Below are 12,526 nucleotides of genomic sequence, written 5' to 3'. Positions count from 1 at the left end.
TTTGGATGGAAGCTACAAATGAATGCAATTAAGCTAAGCCAGATCATAAAATAAATTTCCAAGTGTAAAGCACGTGTTGATTGTAATTAGTTACCTAATAACTTAATTAGTGAGTTGGTTGATAAAGGACAAGGCACCTAAAAAGTATTATCTCATTCTAACCACAGACACTCATTTACACTATCCTCAACATATTTGGGCTCTTCGTAGCTGTCAAAAGGACCCAACTATGGACCACGACCACCATTATTTGGTTGATTATCACTATCATAATTCATAATTGTGGGCTCAATTTTTGTATGTGTATCCAGAAATGACAAGTATAAAATTAAGTCCAATGTTTCTCTCCTTATTTATTTCTTTGGTATATATAGTAAAAGAAATTTGAAGTTGGTTTAATGCACATGGAAGCATATGGTAGGTACATATGATGAAGTTATATAAGCAATAAATAGATTCTTAATAATGTACTCTAAAATATTAGAGTTGAGTACAAATAGACATGTAATAATAGTATATTGGGTTAAGTTATTTACTATTAGATAGTGATATGACTAATAAATTCTAACTACCACATAAGAGAATACACAGAGAGAGAGAGAGAGAGAGATTGTGATGTTGACAGTGACGAGGAAGGTGGGCAACTAAAATCTTGAATTCAAAGGGGGGCAAAATATTGACTACTGAATAATTTTGTCAGCTATTATTGTATTTGCAGCTAATTTACTTTGCTGGTCACAGTGCACCAGTCTGGGATTTTTAAGGGTACAAAATGAAACTAAAATTTAATGAAAGTATGAAACTAAAACACCGAGTAATCCCACAAGTCGCGGGTCTAGGAGGGTAAGATGTAATCAGACTTGAGAGAAATTCAATGAAACTAAAATCCATCATCCATCAGGGGGGAAAAGGGACAATAAAAAAACTTTTGTCCAAAAATACAACAAAACTATTGTGTGTACCTGTGAGCTGCACGAAGCCAGGACTAACTATACGTCTTTGTTCTTGGATGGAATAATACTACATGAACTTGCCTAGGTTACAGCTTGCTACTAGAGTATACTTGATGGGGGAGGATATACTTTACAGTTTTGGGTCAGGGATGAGGCTACTGTTGCAGTTGTTGTGTCCTGGGTGTAATGCCCAAAAAATATTGAATCCCAACCAAAGCAGGCATCCCCCAACTACAGCAATCCGAAAGATAGTTGCAAAAGTTTAAGTGTAGCATCAGTGTTGCTAAGTCGAAATTGTGTCAGCACTATGTTCTGGAATGCATGAAGTGGCTTCAATGACTTTGCGATAGTAACGCCAAGATGCATTCTTTTCAGTGATTGGTCGTTGACCAAATGGATTACTCTCTACATACTTCTGAACATTTTCAGCCCTGGACAGTCCATCAAGATAAATGCGCAGATCACCCTCTGGCCCTGTTGAGAATAATGAGATGAAACTTATTTAATCTTGACAGAACTGGATGGATATAATACAACTACGTCATTAAAAATAAATTGGACACAATAGTATTCAAGTCATATTCATGCACTCACAGGGAATACAACTATCATTCATATCCCACACAAATAGAGGAATTACTTGAACCAAATATATTCACATTAAAATAAAGCACTTGGTTATATTGAAAGAAGTTGAAATGTGGGAAACTTTCAAGTACAATTTGAGACCCATTCAGAAAAGATGAAAATCCAAGGACAGCATCTATTTGCACGATTTATATGAAAATGCCCAATCAGGAGATGCATAAAGTGAAGTCCAAACATAATAGTCTGATTACCTATCATGTACATGTTTGGAAGAGAGAGAGATACACACCTAATGAATCATCTTTCTCATCCGTGTAGAGGTATGTACTTGGAAATACTGCTGTGTTTGGCTGAAAATAAATAAACACAGTGCAAAATCATTTACTTAAAGGTCATGGAGGAAGGTTCTCGGCAACAAAGAAAGGGTTAATACTCACTGGATTACACAAGGCCTTGTGAGGAGAATCGTCCAACAGAAGTGTGTTTGACTCATCATATTCACCCCTCTCCCATGGAAGATCTGGTTCAAACTTCTCCCATAATTTTTTAAGCTTCTTCAAAATAATAGGCTTGCTTCTCTTCTTACCAACAACAGGGAAATCAGTATCAGTGCAATGGGATTGATCCTGCATGACATTCTATGTTATTATACAGAGTTGAAAGCTACGAACGAAAAAAACTATAACAGGACAAGGCTAGGCTATCAGTTTAGTTAAATCAAACTCATAATCGAAGTTTATGAAATACTGTAACAAGTATTTCTCGTCTTTCATTTCGTTGAATATGTAGGAAAAGATGCCAACATCTAAAAAAACATTTTGAGGGAAACAAAATATTAATTGATTAGGATAAGCAATGTAGCATGAGATTAGAATTAAGTGCTTCAAGGGTTTTTTGGTACTAAAACGTCAGATTCAAATTAAATGCAAGAATAGATTATTCAGGGGATATTCCGTTAGTACAATTTACCAAAGCATTAGATCCTCTCCTAACAATCTTTTTATCCCAGGATGTCCTTCATGAGGCCTACTAAACCAGCATCAGGGATTCTAAGATACTTTTCGGTCCACAAGCAAAAGGGAAAATCGAGAGCAAGAGACGAGAGATGAGTTGAAGAAGATCAATGGAGAAAGAGAGGGCGAAGCTCCACACCTACAGTGTCACTATATTGTGAAGCTATAGTTACTACAAATTTCAAAGGACAATGCCAAAAAAGAAAATTCCCTGCATGTAAGTATGCTAGAGCCTTCAGTTATGAATTGGGACAGATTTTGTATAGTGTTCACTTGGTTGATGTAGCCTGATAGGTGGTGGTTACTCTTCTAAGGAGGTGATCCTTTGAGCATTCTCGGAATTCACTCAAAGGACACACTGCTCACAGAATGTTCACCCAAACCCTGTATAGACACACAAAAGATAATGATATATCCATGAATATTTTTATGAGAGCTATTTCCTACCTGACCCTCAGAGGCACCTTTTTTTAAAAAAACTGGTGACCTCACAAAGGCTTTTCTTTTTATAACCGAGAAATCAATCTGTGACCCGCCACCATTTGGACCAATCACAGCCTTCTAAACTCGGTTGAACATGCATTATCAAATTTCTGGAAAGGATCTCCTTAAATGAAACAAGAAAGCAAAAATCCATGTACTAGCCTTAGCTCAAATTTATTAGCTTACAACCCATCAATGGGATGATCATATTTACAGCTTCATAATTCCATAAAAAGACACAGGAAAACAGTAAAATGGAAGAAGAAAGCATAATACAATCCTGGGTGCTCATACAAGAAAGACCATACTGAAATCACATGTGCTTTTTCACATGGACCTGATTCTTGTTCTAAGTAAGTGTAATTTCCTAGGGCTGTTTGATCTCCAGAATTAAGCAACCATGCTCACAAGATTATTTTTTTTGTTCCTGGTGCTTTCAGATTAAAGTTTGCAGACTTGCACTGACGCTAATTTACGATATTGAGGAAGAACAGATTCTTACCCAACAGAAGAGCAATTTTTCCTTGGCATTTCCCAGTAGAAAATCAAGAAACGACTCTACATTCTTCCTGCAAATTTTTGGACAACACAAATAAATATGTTAACACATATATGAACTTCATAAATATGGAAGTGAAAAAAATTCAGAAACTACCTGATTCTCGATGACCAAACACCTACATTAAATTTCTCAAAGCAGAATTGCAGAAAATCATCATGAAAAGGCCTTTTGAAAACTGGTAAAACGATCACTCAATTAGAAGATTTTTCAAAAGACAAAGTAGACTTCAGAATGAAATTATTGGCGCCACTACCACCTGCTTTCCCTGAAACAATGATGTCCACTTTAAAACCACGCGGCACAAGTTGAAGCGGAACAATATCAGCAAGAAGTCCATTCAGATCAAGTACAAGGAGCTTTTTATTTGAACGTCCATTAAGCGCTCTCCTCAATGGAGGGACGGTCCTGATATTTGCGATTTCAGTGTTTTCATCTATGAAAGCACACATATTTGACGGAGAAGAACTACTTTCAGCTAAAGATTGTCTTTTCCCATCGAAAATTTCATTGGTTAAAGACCCAAAAGTGCAAGTTCCAACATTCTCCATGAATGCTGGTAAACTGTTTCCAAGAGTACTGAAATTCCTTCTCCTCTTTCTAAAATAGGTTATTAGTACTCTCGGTCTTGGATGTACTTGTTCACTCCTCGTAACAATGGAAAAATCATTAACCTCAATAAACTCACTGCTTTCAGCAGACAAAGTGATGTCCATGTTAGCCGATTTTATTTTGCTCTCTTCAATCACCGCATCCTCCACAATTGCTGGTATAGTGCTTGCAAGAGCAACAGAATTCCTTCTCCTCTTCCTGCAATATGTTATCAGCACTTTTGATCTTGGATACATCTGTAGATTCCTTGTTTCAGATGAAAAAACAGTGCATTCATCAGGCAAAGTAGTGTCGGCGTTAGTGGACTTTGTTTTGCTCTCCTGAATCGCAACATCCTCCATGATATCTGGTACACTAGTTGAAAGAGAGAGAGAATTTTTTCTCTTCCTGCAATATGTTATTAGCACCCTTGGTCTTGGATACATCTTGAACTTTTCGTCTCAATTACAAAATTGCTAACCCAATAAACTCAGTGCTTTCATCAAGCAAACTGATGTCTATGTTAGATGACTTTGCTTTGCTCTCCTGAATAACAATATACTTCAAATTGTTTGTATACTGAATAGAATTTATTCTCTGCTTCCTGCAAGAGGTTATTAGCACTCTTGGTCTAGGAATATTTGTGGGCTCCTTGTCTGAATTGCAAAATTAATCTGATTAAACTCACTGCTGTCAGCAGGCAAAATAATGTCTTATGTTCGTAGATCTTATTGTGCTCTCTTGAATCACAGTATCATCCAAAATTGCTGGTAGCTGCTGGAAAGAGCAATAGAATTCTGTCTCTGTTTCCTGCAGTAGGTTATAAGCTATCTTGATCTTGTACATATTGTGGACTCCCCCTCTCAATTTCAGAAGCATTAACCTCAATAAACTCGAGGCTTTCACCATGCAAAAGTGATGTCAATAATAGTGGCTTTTGTTTTGCTATCTCAAATTACAGCGTACTCCATGATTGATGTATACTTCATGTAGGAGAAATAGAATTCCATCTCTGCTTCCTGCAGTAGATTATTAGCACTCTTAGTCTTGAATATATTAGCGGACCTCGTCTTGACCTCAATAAATTAACTGCTCTCAGAAGGAAATATGATGCCTATGTATGCAAACTCTCATCACAATGCAACTTGTTTAACATCAAATCCAAACTATCGGAACAAAAATCCTTAAACATGACAACGTAGAGACCGGCAAACTACATTATTTTCAAGGGGCAGGCTCGTCTCTTCAGCTTGATTCTCATTTTCTTTTATTTCTCTGTGAACTCATATCCACAAAACAACTTCTTGCTTGTGACCTGGTTTCATTTAGTAAGACGACCAGTGACGCGAGCTCATTTTAGAATTGTATTCCTATGGAGCCTCTAAAGCATTCAATATCAAATATACAAAGATCACAAAAAGTACCCTCCTATTTTGCCTATTTTCTATTTTTTCTGTTTGTTTGTTTTAGCCCTTCATGTAATCAATGTCAGATCAAAGATTTTAACTTGAAGGGTTTAATTCTCATTTTCTTTTATTTCTCTGTGAACTCATATCCACAAAACAACTTCTTGCTTGTGACCTGGTTTCATTTAGTAAGACGACCAGTGACGCGAGCTCATTTTAGAATTGTATTCCTATGGAGCCTCTAAAGCATTCAATATCAAATATACAAAGATCACAAAAAGTACCCTCCTATTTTGCCTATTTTCTATTTTTTCTGTTTGTTTGTTTTAGCCCTTCATGTAATCAATGTCAGATCAAAGATTTTAACTTGAAGGGTTTAATCTTTATAATTTTACCAGTGAACCCATTGAACTTTTGAAATGATGGGTTCAAAATGTGTTTTACTGAAATTTTGGTGATATACTACCCATATAGCTAAGCTCCAAATTAAAATTACAGGGTTCAACTGAACCATCTTGTTAGCTACATCCGCCACTGCATGTTATGAAGGCAGCGATATACAAGCTATGCTCTCCTTCTACGAATGCAGCACTGCTGTGTACTTCATTTCTCAGTTCAATACATCCTTACTAGTTCTCTTTTTAGCAACATAATCTGGGAGCTCAAGATCGGCCAATTCCTGGAAACCAATCTTACTGCTATGCCTCTTCCTCACAGACTAGTCACCTCAATACCAAGTGAAACACCACCAGCAACAGGAATTCCAATTTCCTGTTGCTACTTATCTATCCCAAACTATTGAATATCATAGGCCAATTATCTCTATATGTTAAGCAATGTTTACTAAAACCAATAAAACAATTGAAAAGCATAAACTAGATTAGTTTGTTTTCTCCAAATCAAGCTAACATGAGTTCTAGAGCAAACAAAACACCGCTTCGTCAACACCTCATAAAGACACATACTTCCTAGGATTAGTAAACATCATAGTGACATCCCACTGTCCTATCTCTTCAAGTCCATGTGTTTGACTACCGTGTAATCACAATCCAAATAAGGGGAAATGTCTATAAATTAACAATTGTAGTTTATTAAACAAGCGAAAATAAAGTAAGATGCGTTCAACAGAGTTAAGTTTTAGAGCATTACCAGATTTGAAGCACTGCATACACATGAAGTAAAATTGAAACTCAATTACAACCTAAAACTTCAAAGTAAGCAAATCGAATACTTCAATCCATCCGAAAAATGTAAATTAAGTTACGGAAACAAAATCTGAAACAGCAAAAGAATTGAAGCCGGCGGATGAGAATACCTGAAGCATATGAAGAGAGAAAACACTTTAAGTTGTTGTGTTTAAAGGCGACAAGCTTTCCGAAACACAGAGAGGTGACGTGAGACAGTGAAGTTGGGGAATATGAACTATGAAGACGACGGATCGGAGAAAATGAGTTCAGTTTTGGTATTCCAAGAGATTGCGGGGATCTTAGAATTAATAATGTTATTTCCAAAGGGGCCAAATGAGAATATTCTCGTAGGAAAAAGGATATAATTGATAAATTAGCATAGTTAAACCTCTATAAATTGATATAGTATTAAATTTTATTATTTTACAAAGATTATTTAATCATAAATTAATGTTTATTAATTTAATAATAGTTTAAAATTTGATGAAGGTTAGTTTGATTATCTCAAAATCATTGTATCTTACTAATTTATGCATCGTATTCATCGATTTCACATAAAAAAATATCATACATAAAGTACAACGTATACATCAAAATCGTTAGTAACTTATTAATTTCAACGTTGTGATGCTGTGATAATAAGAGCTTTCAAGATGTATTATCGAACATAATTTATATTAGGATAAAAGAAGGCTAAGGAGTGGGACAAAATGATCTTACAAAGATCAATGTTTTGGATGCTATCAATTATGCAATTCATGTTTGAACAAAAAATGTTTAACAAGAGACAATAGCAAATTGTTTTCAATACTGTAAAAATCGTTCGAGAGATGCAATCTTCGAGAATCTGAATGTACCTACTTGTGGAAACGTTATTCATGAACTTGAGGTCGTGATTAATGATCTCGATTACCATAGTAAAATGAATATCTATAACCTGTTTAGATTATCTGAGTGAAAGTAATATTTGTATAGAGGTCTAAAAGTTTAGAAGAAATTGTGGATACCATCGAAAAAAGCAATGTTGATGATGAAGTTGAAGATAATATTGTACCTTTGAAACCAGATACGCGTAAGAAAACACTTATCGCATCTAGAATTTTTCACAATTTTATGATACACTTCGAAAAGACAACACCAGAGCTCTTGGATACAATAAGAAAAGTTAGAGATGAGCTTCAACTATATCTAAATTTTAAGAAAAAACACAACACAATATAATCATATTTCACTAAATCGTCTTACACATATTTGTACTTTAAAGAATTATTAATTTATGATATTAATGAAATCATATATTTATATAGAGGTCTTTTGAAAATATATTATCTTAATATATTATCGAAATTGATGATTGTATTTTAGGAACGAACACACTTAAATACTTCCTCCTACCCCCTTTATTCATCAAATTTTGACATCATGTTTATTATTTTATCTTTTCTATCTATAGAGTTTCAAATATATATTTTTAAAGATATTTACTCAATTTAATAAACTAAGGATATAATAGGGAAAAATTATTTTTATTTAATTTTTGTCATAAATAACAAGTGAAATAAAAAATTAGTAAATTAAAATTATTTGATGAATAAATATGAACAATCTTTTTGTTATAATTTAAATTGTAGATTTTATGTTAATTCTTGCTTTAAATACCATAAATAATTTAATGTATTGATTTCTAGAATCGATAAAATTGATTTTGTTTCTATCCCTTATATGTGATTCGTAGTTTTTCTTTTAAAAAAATATTTGATTAATATATACGAGATAAATTTATGAAATTTATATATGATTGTAATGACCTTTATTTACCTTCCGTTTCTCTTATTCACCCATAATTGTAAGTTTGTAACCTCAAATTATTCCAAATATGAACTAGATAAAGCTGAAAAGACAGGGGTCGAAAAGAAAATTTAAAATTTCATAAAAATTACGAAACCGACCTCTTAATATCCCGTTATTATTTGCACAACAGTCCACTAAGTCCAGCCATGCAAGCAGGCACCCACTACACCGAATAGTGTTTCAGATATTTTCATATCCCTTCCGTTGCTGTGCGTGCCGTTAGTTGTACCTATAAAGCCCTACTGCTCTTCGATCAATTTCTCTCAACAGATCTGATCCGAACTCCTCAGGTACATGATGCCGCTCTCTCGTCTTGCTCTTACTGAGTCTGAATCTCATTTTTTTATTTTTTTGAATGTCGAATCCCATTGTTGTTGTAGTTCGTCTTCTCTGGATCGGCGTTTTGGTTTAGAATCTATGCATCATTTTTTTTCATAATTATCATGGTTTCGGATCTGAGTTTATAGAATGTTGCTGATATATATGATGAGGTTGAAGTTTTCGCGATTTTGATTTGCATCCACAGTGCTCATGATTATCTGTTTTATGTATTGTTGATTATCATGCATCGATATATCTGTGTGCAGTGTATACCGCTGATTCGTTGGATTTCCGTGTTACTGATGAAATTCCAAGTGTTATCTGAAGAAATTAGAAGAAAATGACAAGTTTGATAGAACTAATCATATATTTGATCCGACAGTTGTTGCTAGAATAGCTTTAGTTTGTGATGTTTCATTCTGGATGATTTAACAATTACTGCACATGTATATCCAGTAATCTGATGTTGCTTTTGCAATTGATATGCTATATTGGGCTGGAGATTGTGTTTTTGTCTAAGTTTTGAGTGTATTACTCTATTTACTTGGTTGCAAGGTTTGCTTGCTAATTGAGAGATGTTATCTGGTTTCAGTAGATGGACGAGTCAATAATAGTAATATTAAATCTGGCTCAAAGAAAGAAAAGATAATTGTGTAACATGCGTGTAATTGGTCTAAATGGATACAGAGCTTATGACTTCTAATATCATAGATCCAGATAGATTTGAAATCTACGTCTGCAGCAATTTCATTATTGTGTATCTATGTTGATTGATCTGAATAGGACAAACTTATATGTATGTGTGTCTAGTCACAAAATATGTATGCCAGTCTTAATATTATACCACATTGTAGTCACATGTTACCAAGTTCTGCATTGCCTTTGTACTAATAAAAGAGAAGTTCTGAATTACCTTTGTGATTTCTCAATAAGATATGGTTAGTTTATTATAGGGTGGTTCATGGGAAAGGCAAGTTATATACTGAAGTGGGAAGAAGAAGTTATATAGACTGAAGTTTTGAATTTGAAATGTATAATGTTCTTGTAATCTCTATATAAGTTTCTCTCAACTTTCACCAGGAGGAATCCATTTAAACTATAAGGTTCCATATGTGATACTGTTAGTAGTTCGTTTCACTCACACATATTATAGTTCATCTTTATGAGGTATACTGCAGTGGATCGTAGAGCTTGTTTGTACTTCATACTCTTTGTTTACAATGTCATCTAAGTTTTTCTGACATTGTGTACTGCTGCTTTGAGCAGAATCAATCAATTAAAAGTTTGAGAGATCATGGGTCGTGGAGTCAGCAGTGGTGGAGGACAGAGTTCCCTAGGTTACCTCTTTGGAGATGGTGAGCCTCCAAAGGCTACTAACAACAAGGTAGAAGCTCCACAAAATCAAGGACCTACTACAAGCGATCCACAGAAGCCTACTGCAACTGCACCAGCTCCAAATGTTAATAAGCAGATTCCAGCTGGCATCCAGGGGCGCAATTCCAATAACTATTTCCGTGCAGATGGACAGAACACCGGGAATTTCCTCACGGTAAGATGCAGATCAGCTTTCTTTCAAAGTTGATTTTACAATGGCCTTGCAGATCACTTATCCCCTCCTACTCATTGGTTCTTTCTTTATGATTGTCATGTCTTGATCAAATGAATTAGTTTTTGAAATGACTGCTTTCAGAAGGTGAACTTTACATAGAAGCAGATTCTTTAATGAAGAAATTTCTTTTCCGTTCTCTATTTAGTTCAGTACTATAGCTTCTTGCATTCTTGATTGTATCACCTCCTTCAGTTCTTGCTGCTCCAGGAGTAAAATTGCGGATAATAACATCTAAAAAAATTCTGAAGGAAGTTCTTTTCCAATCGTTATTTAGTTCAGTAAAACATGCTTCTTGATTCTGTCACATCACATTTCTGTTTGTAGCAACTTCTGTTTTCCAATCATCTGGGATTTTGCCATCATAAACATTTTACCAACTTGTGGGAGGGGATATGTGAACTGAACCATCCTGTTCTGAAGATGTTCTTTTCCATTCTTTATCTAGCTCAGTAGCATATGCTAATTCTTTCACATCTTATTCCCTTTTTCTTGTCTATTACACAGGGTAATATTGTCTTGTCAACTAAATGTTTGAATCTTGTGTCTTTTCAGGATCGCCCATCTACCAAAGTGCATGCAGCACCAGGTGGTGGATCTTCCCTTGGTTACCTGTTTGGCGATGGCAAGAACTAGTTCCTTCTGTCCAAAGATGAAACTGTGTAGTCATGACAAAACAATGAGACTGCTGTTGCTGTATGTTGGTTTATTTTGTGTCTGGAGAAACAGTCTCGGCATTCAGATGATCCAATTGTAATATGATAATCCTTTCCTATTCACTGTTGGGATATATACCCAAAGCTTCAACTGTGAACTATGCTCAATGCCTGCTTAAGGAAATCAAGTTTTAGTTCGTGTGCTACTGTTGTTCTAGGATGCAATGATTCTAGCATGACTTTCATTTTTAGATACATTGAATGGCCATTATTATTACGAGCGAAAGCATTTTTAAGTTGTTACTATTTCTCAGTCCAAAAAATTCTATATTCAAAGGCCACAACCAGCCTTGGAACTTGGGTATTCATGTTTTTACTTAGGTTAGTTTTATGTCAGTTTAGTGTGTTTTTCAAATATTAGAATTGAATCTAATCAATTAAATTGGGTTTTAATGCTTTCGTTTTTGTGGTCTTCTGTGAGAGTTTGTCGACTTATATTTAAATATATCTAACAATGTACATCCAAGTTCCCAACCACATACTGTATTAGATCGACTATAGTCTAGATTCTAACATAACATCACCGAATCATTACTATAACTTCCTACAATATAAAAATGTATGGAAGTGTTTAAAATTTAGCCATTTCAACGAATATAAAAAGTTTCAAAAATAAGTTTGTTTTGTGAAAATAAATAAATAAATTTAGAGTTGTGACGTACCAAAACATCTTTAACAATAACTAAATGACTTCTTGTACAAAAAATATGGATAGTTCGAGCTTAAATTAGTTAATCACACATTTTTTGAAAAATTTATAAACTAATATACACAAACAATTGAGATAATTTTAAACTTTTGTTTTGTGACACAAACTCTCAAAAAAAAGTAATGTATATCCCTGAAAAATTATGAGTATCATTTATTAGGTCGTTACGAATTATTTCAGAAAATTGAAGCTTAAATAAAGTCGGTGAGTATCACTTACTAGGTCGTCACAGATGAACCAATAAATTTTGAGCACAATCAGAGCCGGTCACTCATATTTCAAGAAAAACATGTGTTTGTGCACTTGAAAGGTCAAAATATTTTTGTATTTTCTGTTTCGTGATCCACAAACTCTAAAAGGGATTTTGTCCTTGAAAAACTATGAGTATCATTTATTAGATCATCAAGAATGAACCCACAAAATTTGAGCTCAACCAAAATCAATCACACATGTTTCAGAAAGTTCATGGAAAGTTGAAAATAATCATGAATTTATGATTCGTGAACCATAAATTTCAAAAATAAAATAAATAAAATATATAGA

General features: G+C 34.3%; 2 protein-coding genes across 4 annotated transcripts; one reads left to right on the top strand and one right to left on the bottom strand.

The window, feature by feature from the left end:
* Nucleotides 1–849: 849 nt before the first annotated feature.
* Nucleotides 850–7,108, bottom strand: LOC107015239. Of its 3 annotated transcripts, none has more exons than XM_015215444.2 (8): nucleotides 6,909–7,108; nucleotides 6,743–6,800; nucleotides 3,856–5,206; nucleotides 3,693–3,774; nucleotides 3,540–3,606; nucleotides 1,979–2,167; nucleotides 1,831–1,891; nucleotides 850–1,427 (listed from the first exon to the last, which is right to left on the bottom strand). In XM_015215444.2, the coding sequence occupies exons 3-8, from the start codon at nucleotides 4,631–4,633 to the stop codon at nucleotides 1,237–1,239; spliced, it is 1,368 nt and encodes a 455-aa protein (XP_015070930.1). In that variant the 5' UTR covers nucleotides 4,634–5,206; nucleotides 6,743–6,800; nucleotides 6,909–7,108; the 3' UTR covers nucleotides 850–1,236. The 3 variants fall into 3 exon arrangements, with proteins under 3 accessions (XP_015070930.1, XP_015070931.1, XP_015070929.1); XM_015215445.2 differs by having other exon boundaries at nucleotides 6,743–6,794; XM_015215443.2 differs by lacking the exon at nucleotides 6,743–6,800.
* A 1,654-nt stretch (nucleotides 7,109–8,762) lies between these two features.
* LOC107015394 (protein SPIRAL1-like 1) lies at nucleotides 8,763–11,500 on the top strand. The gene is made up of 3 exons (XM_015215645.2): nucleotides 8,763–8,921; nucleotides 10,219–10,501; nucleotides 11,114–11,500. The coding sequence occupies exons 2-3, from the start codon at nucleotides 10,247–10,249 to the stop codon at nucleotides 11,192–11,194; spliced, it is 336 nt and encodes a 111-aa protein (XP_015071131.1). The 5' UTR covers nucleotides 8,763–8,921; nucleotides 10,219–10,246; the 3' UTR covers nucleotides 11,195–11,500.
* Nucleotides 11,501–12,526: the final 1,026 nt, after the last annotated feature.

This window comes from Solanum pennellii, chromosome 3, assembly GCF_001406875.1.
Source record: "Solanum pennellii chromosome 3, SPENNV200".
In the NCBI taxonomy this organism is placed as follows: Eukaryota; Viridiplantae; Streptophyta; class Magnoliopsida; order Solanales; family Solanaceae; genus Solanum; species Solanum pennellii.
Note: the sequence above shows the minus strand (reverse complement) of the source record. Positions and strands in the feature narration are given on the sequence as shown.

What these genes read in the sequence shown, in the direction of transcription:
- LOC107015239 (XM_015215444.2), bottom strand. Translation starts at nt 4,633, where the DNA reads ATGTATCCAAGACCAAGGGTGCTAATAACATATTGCAGGAAGAGAAAA. An exon ending in ACAAGGCCTTGTGTAATCCA is followed by an intron (nt 1,892 to 1,978) that starts GTGAGTATTAAC and finishes ATTTATTTTCAG; the next exon opens with CCAAACACAGCAGTATTTCC. An exon ending in TGAGAAAGATGATTCATTAG is followed by an intron (nt 1,428 to 1,830) that starts GTGTGTATCTCT and finishes TATTCTCAACAG; the next exon opens with GGCCAGAGGGTGATCTGCGC.
- LOC107015394 (XM_015215645.2), top strand. Translation starts at nt 10,247, where the DNA reads ATGGGTCGTGGAGTCAGCAGTGGTGGAGGACAGAGTTCCCTAGGTTAC. An exon ending in ACACCGGGAATTTCCTCACG is followed by an intron (nt 10,502 to 11,113) that starts GTAAGATGCAGA and finishes GTGTCTTTTCAG; the next exon opens with GATCGCCCATCTACCAAAGT.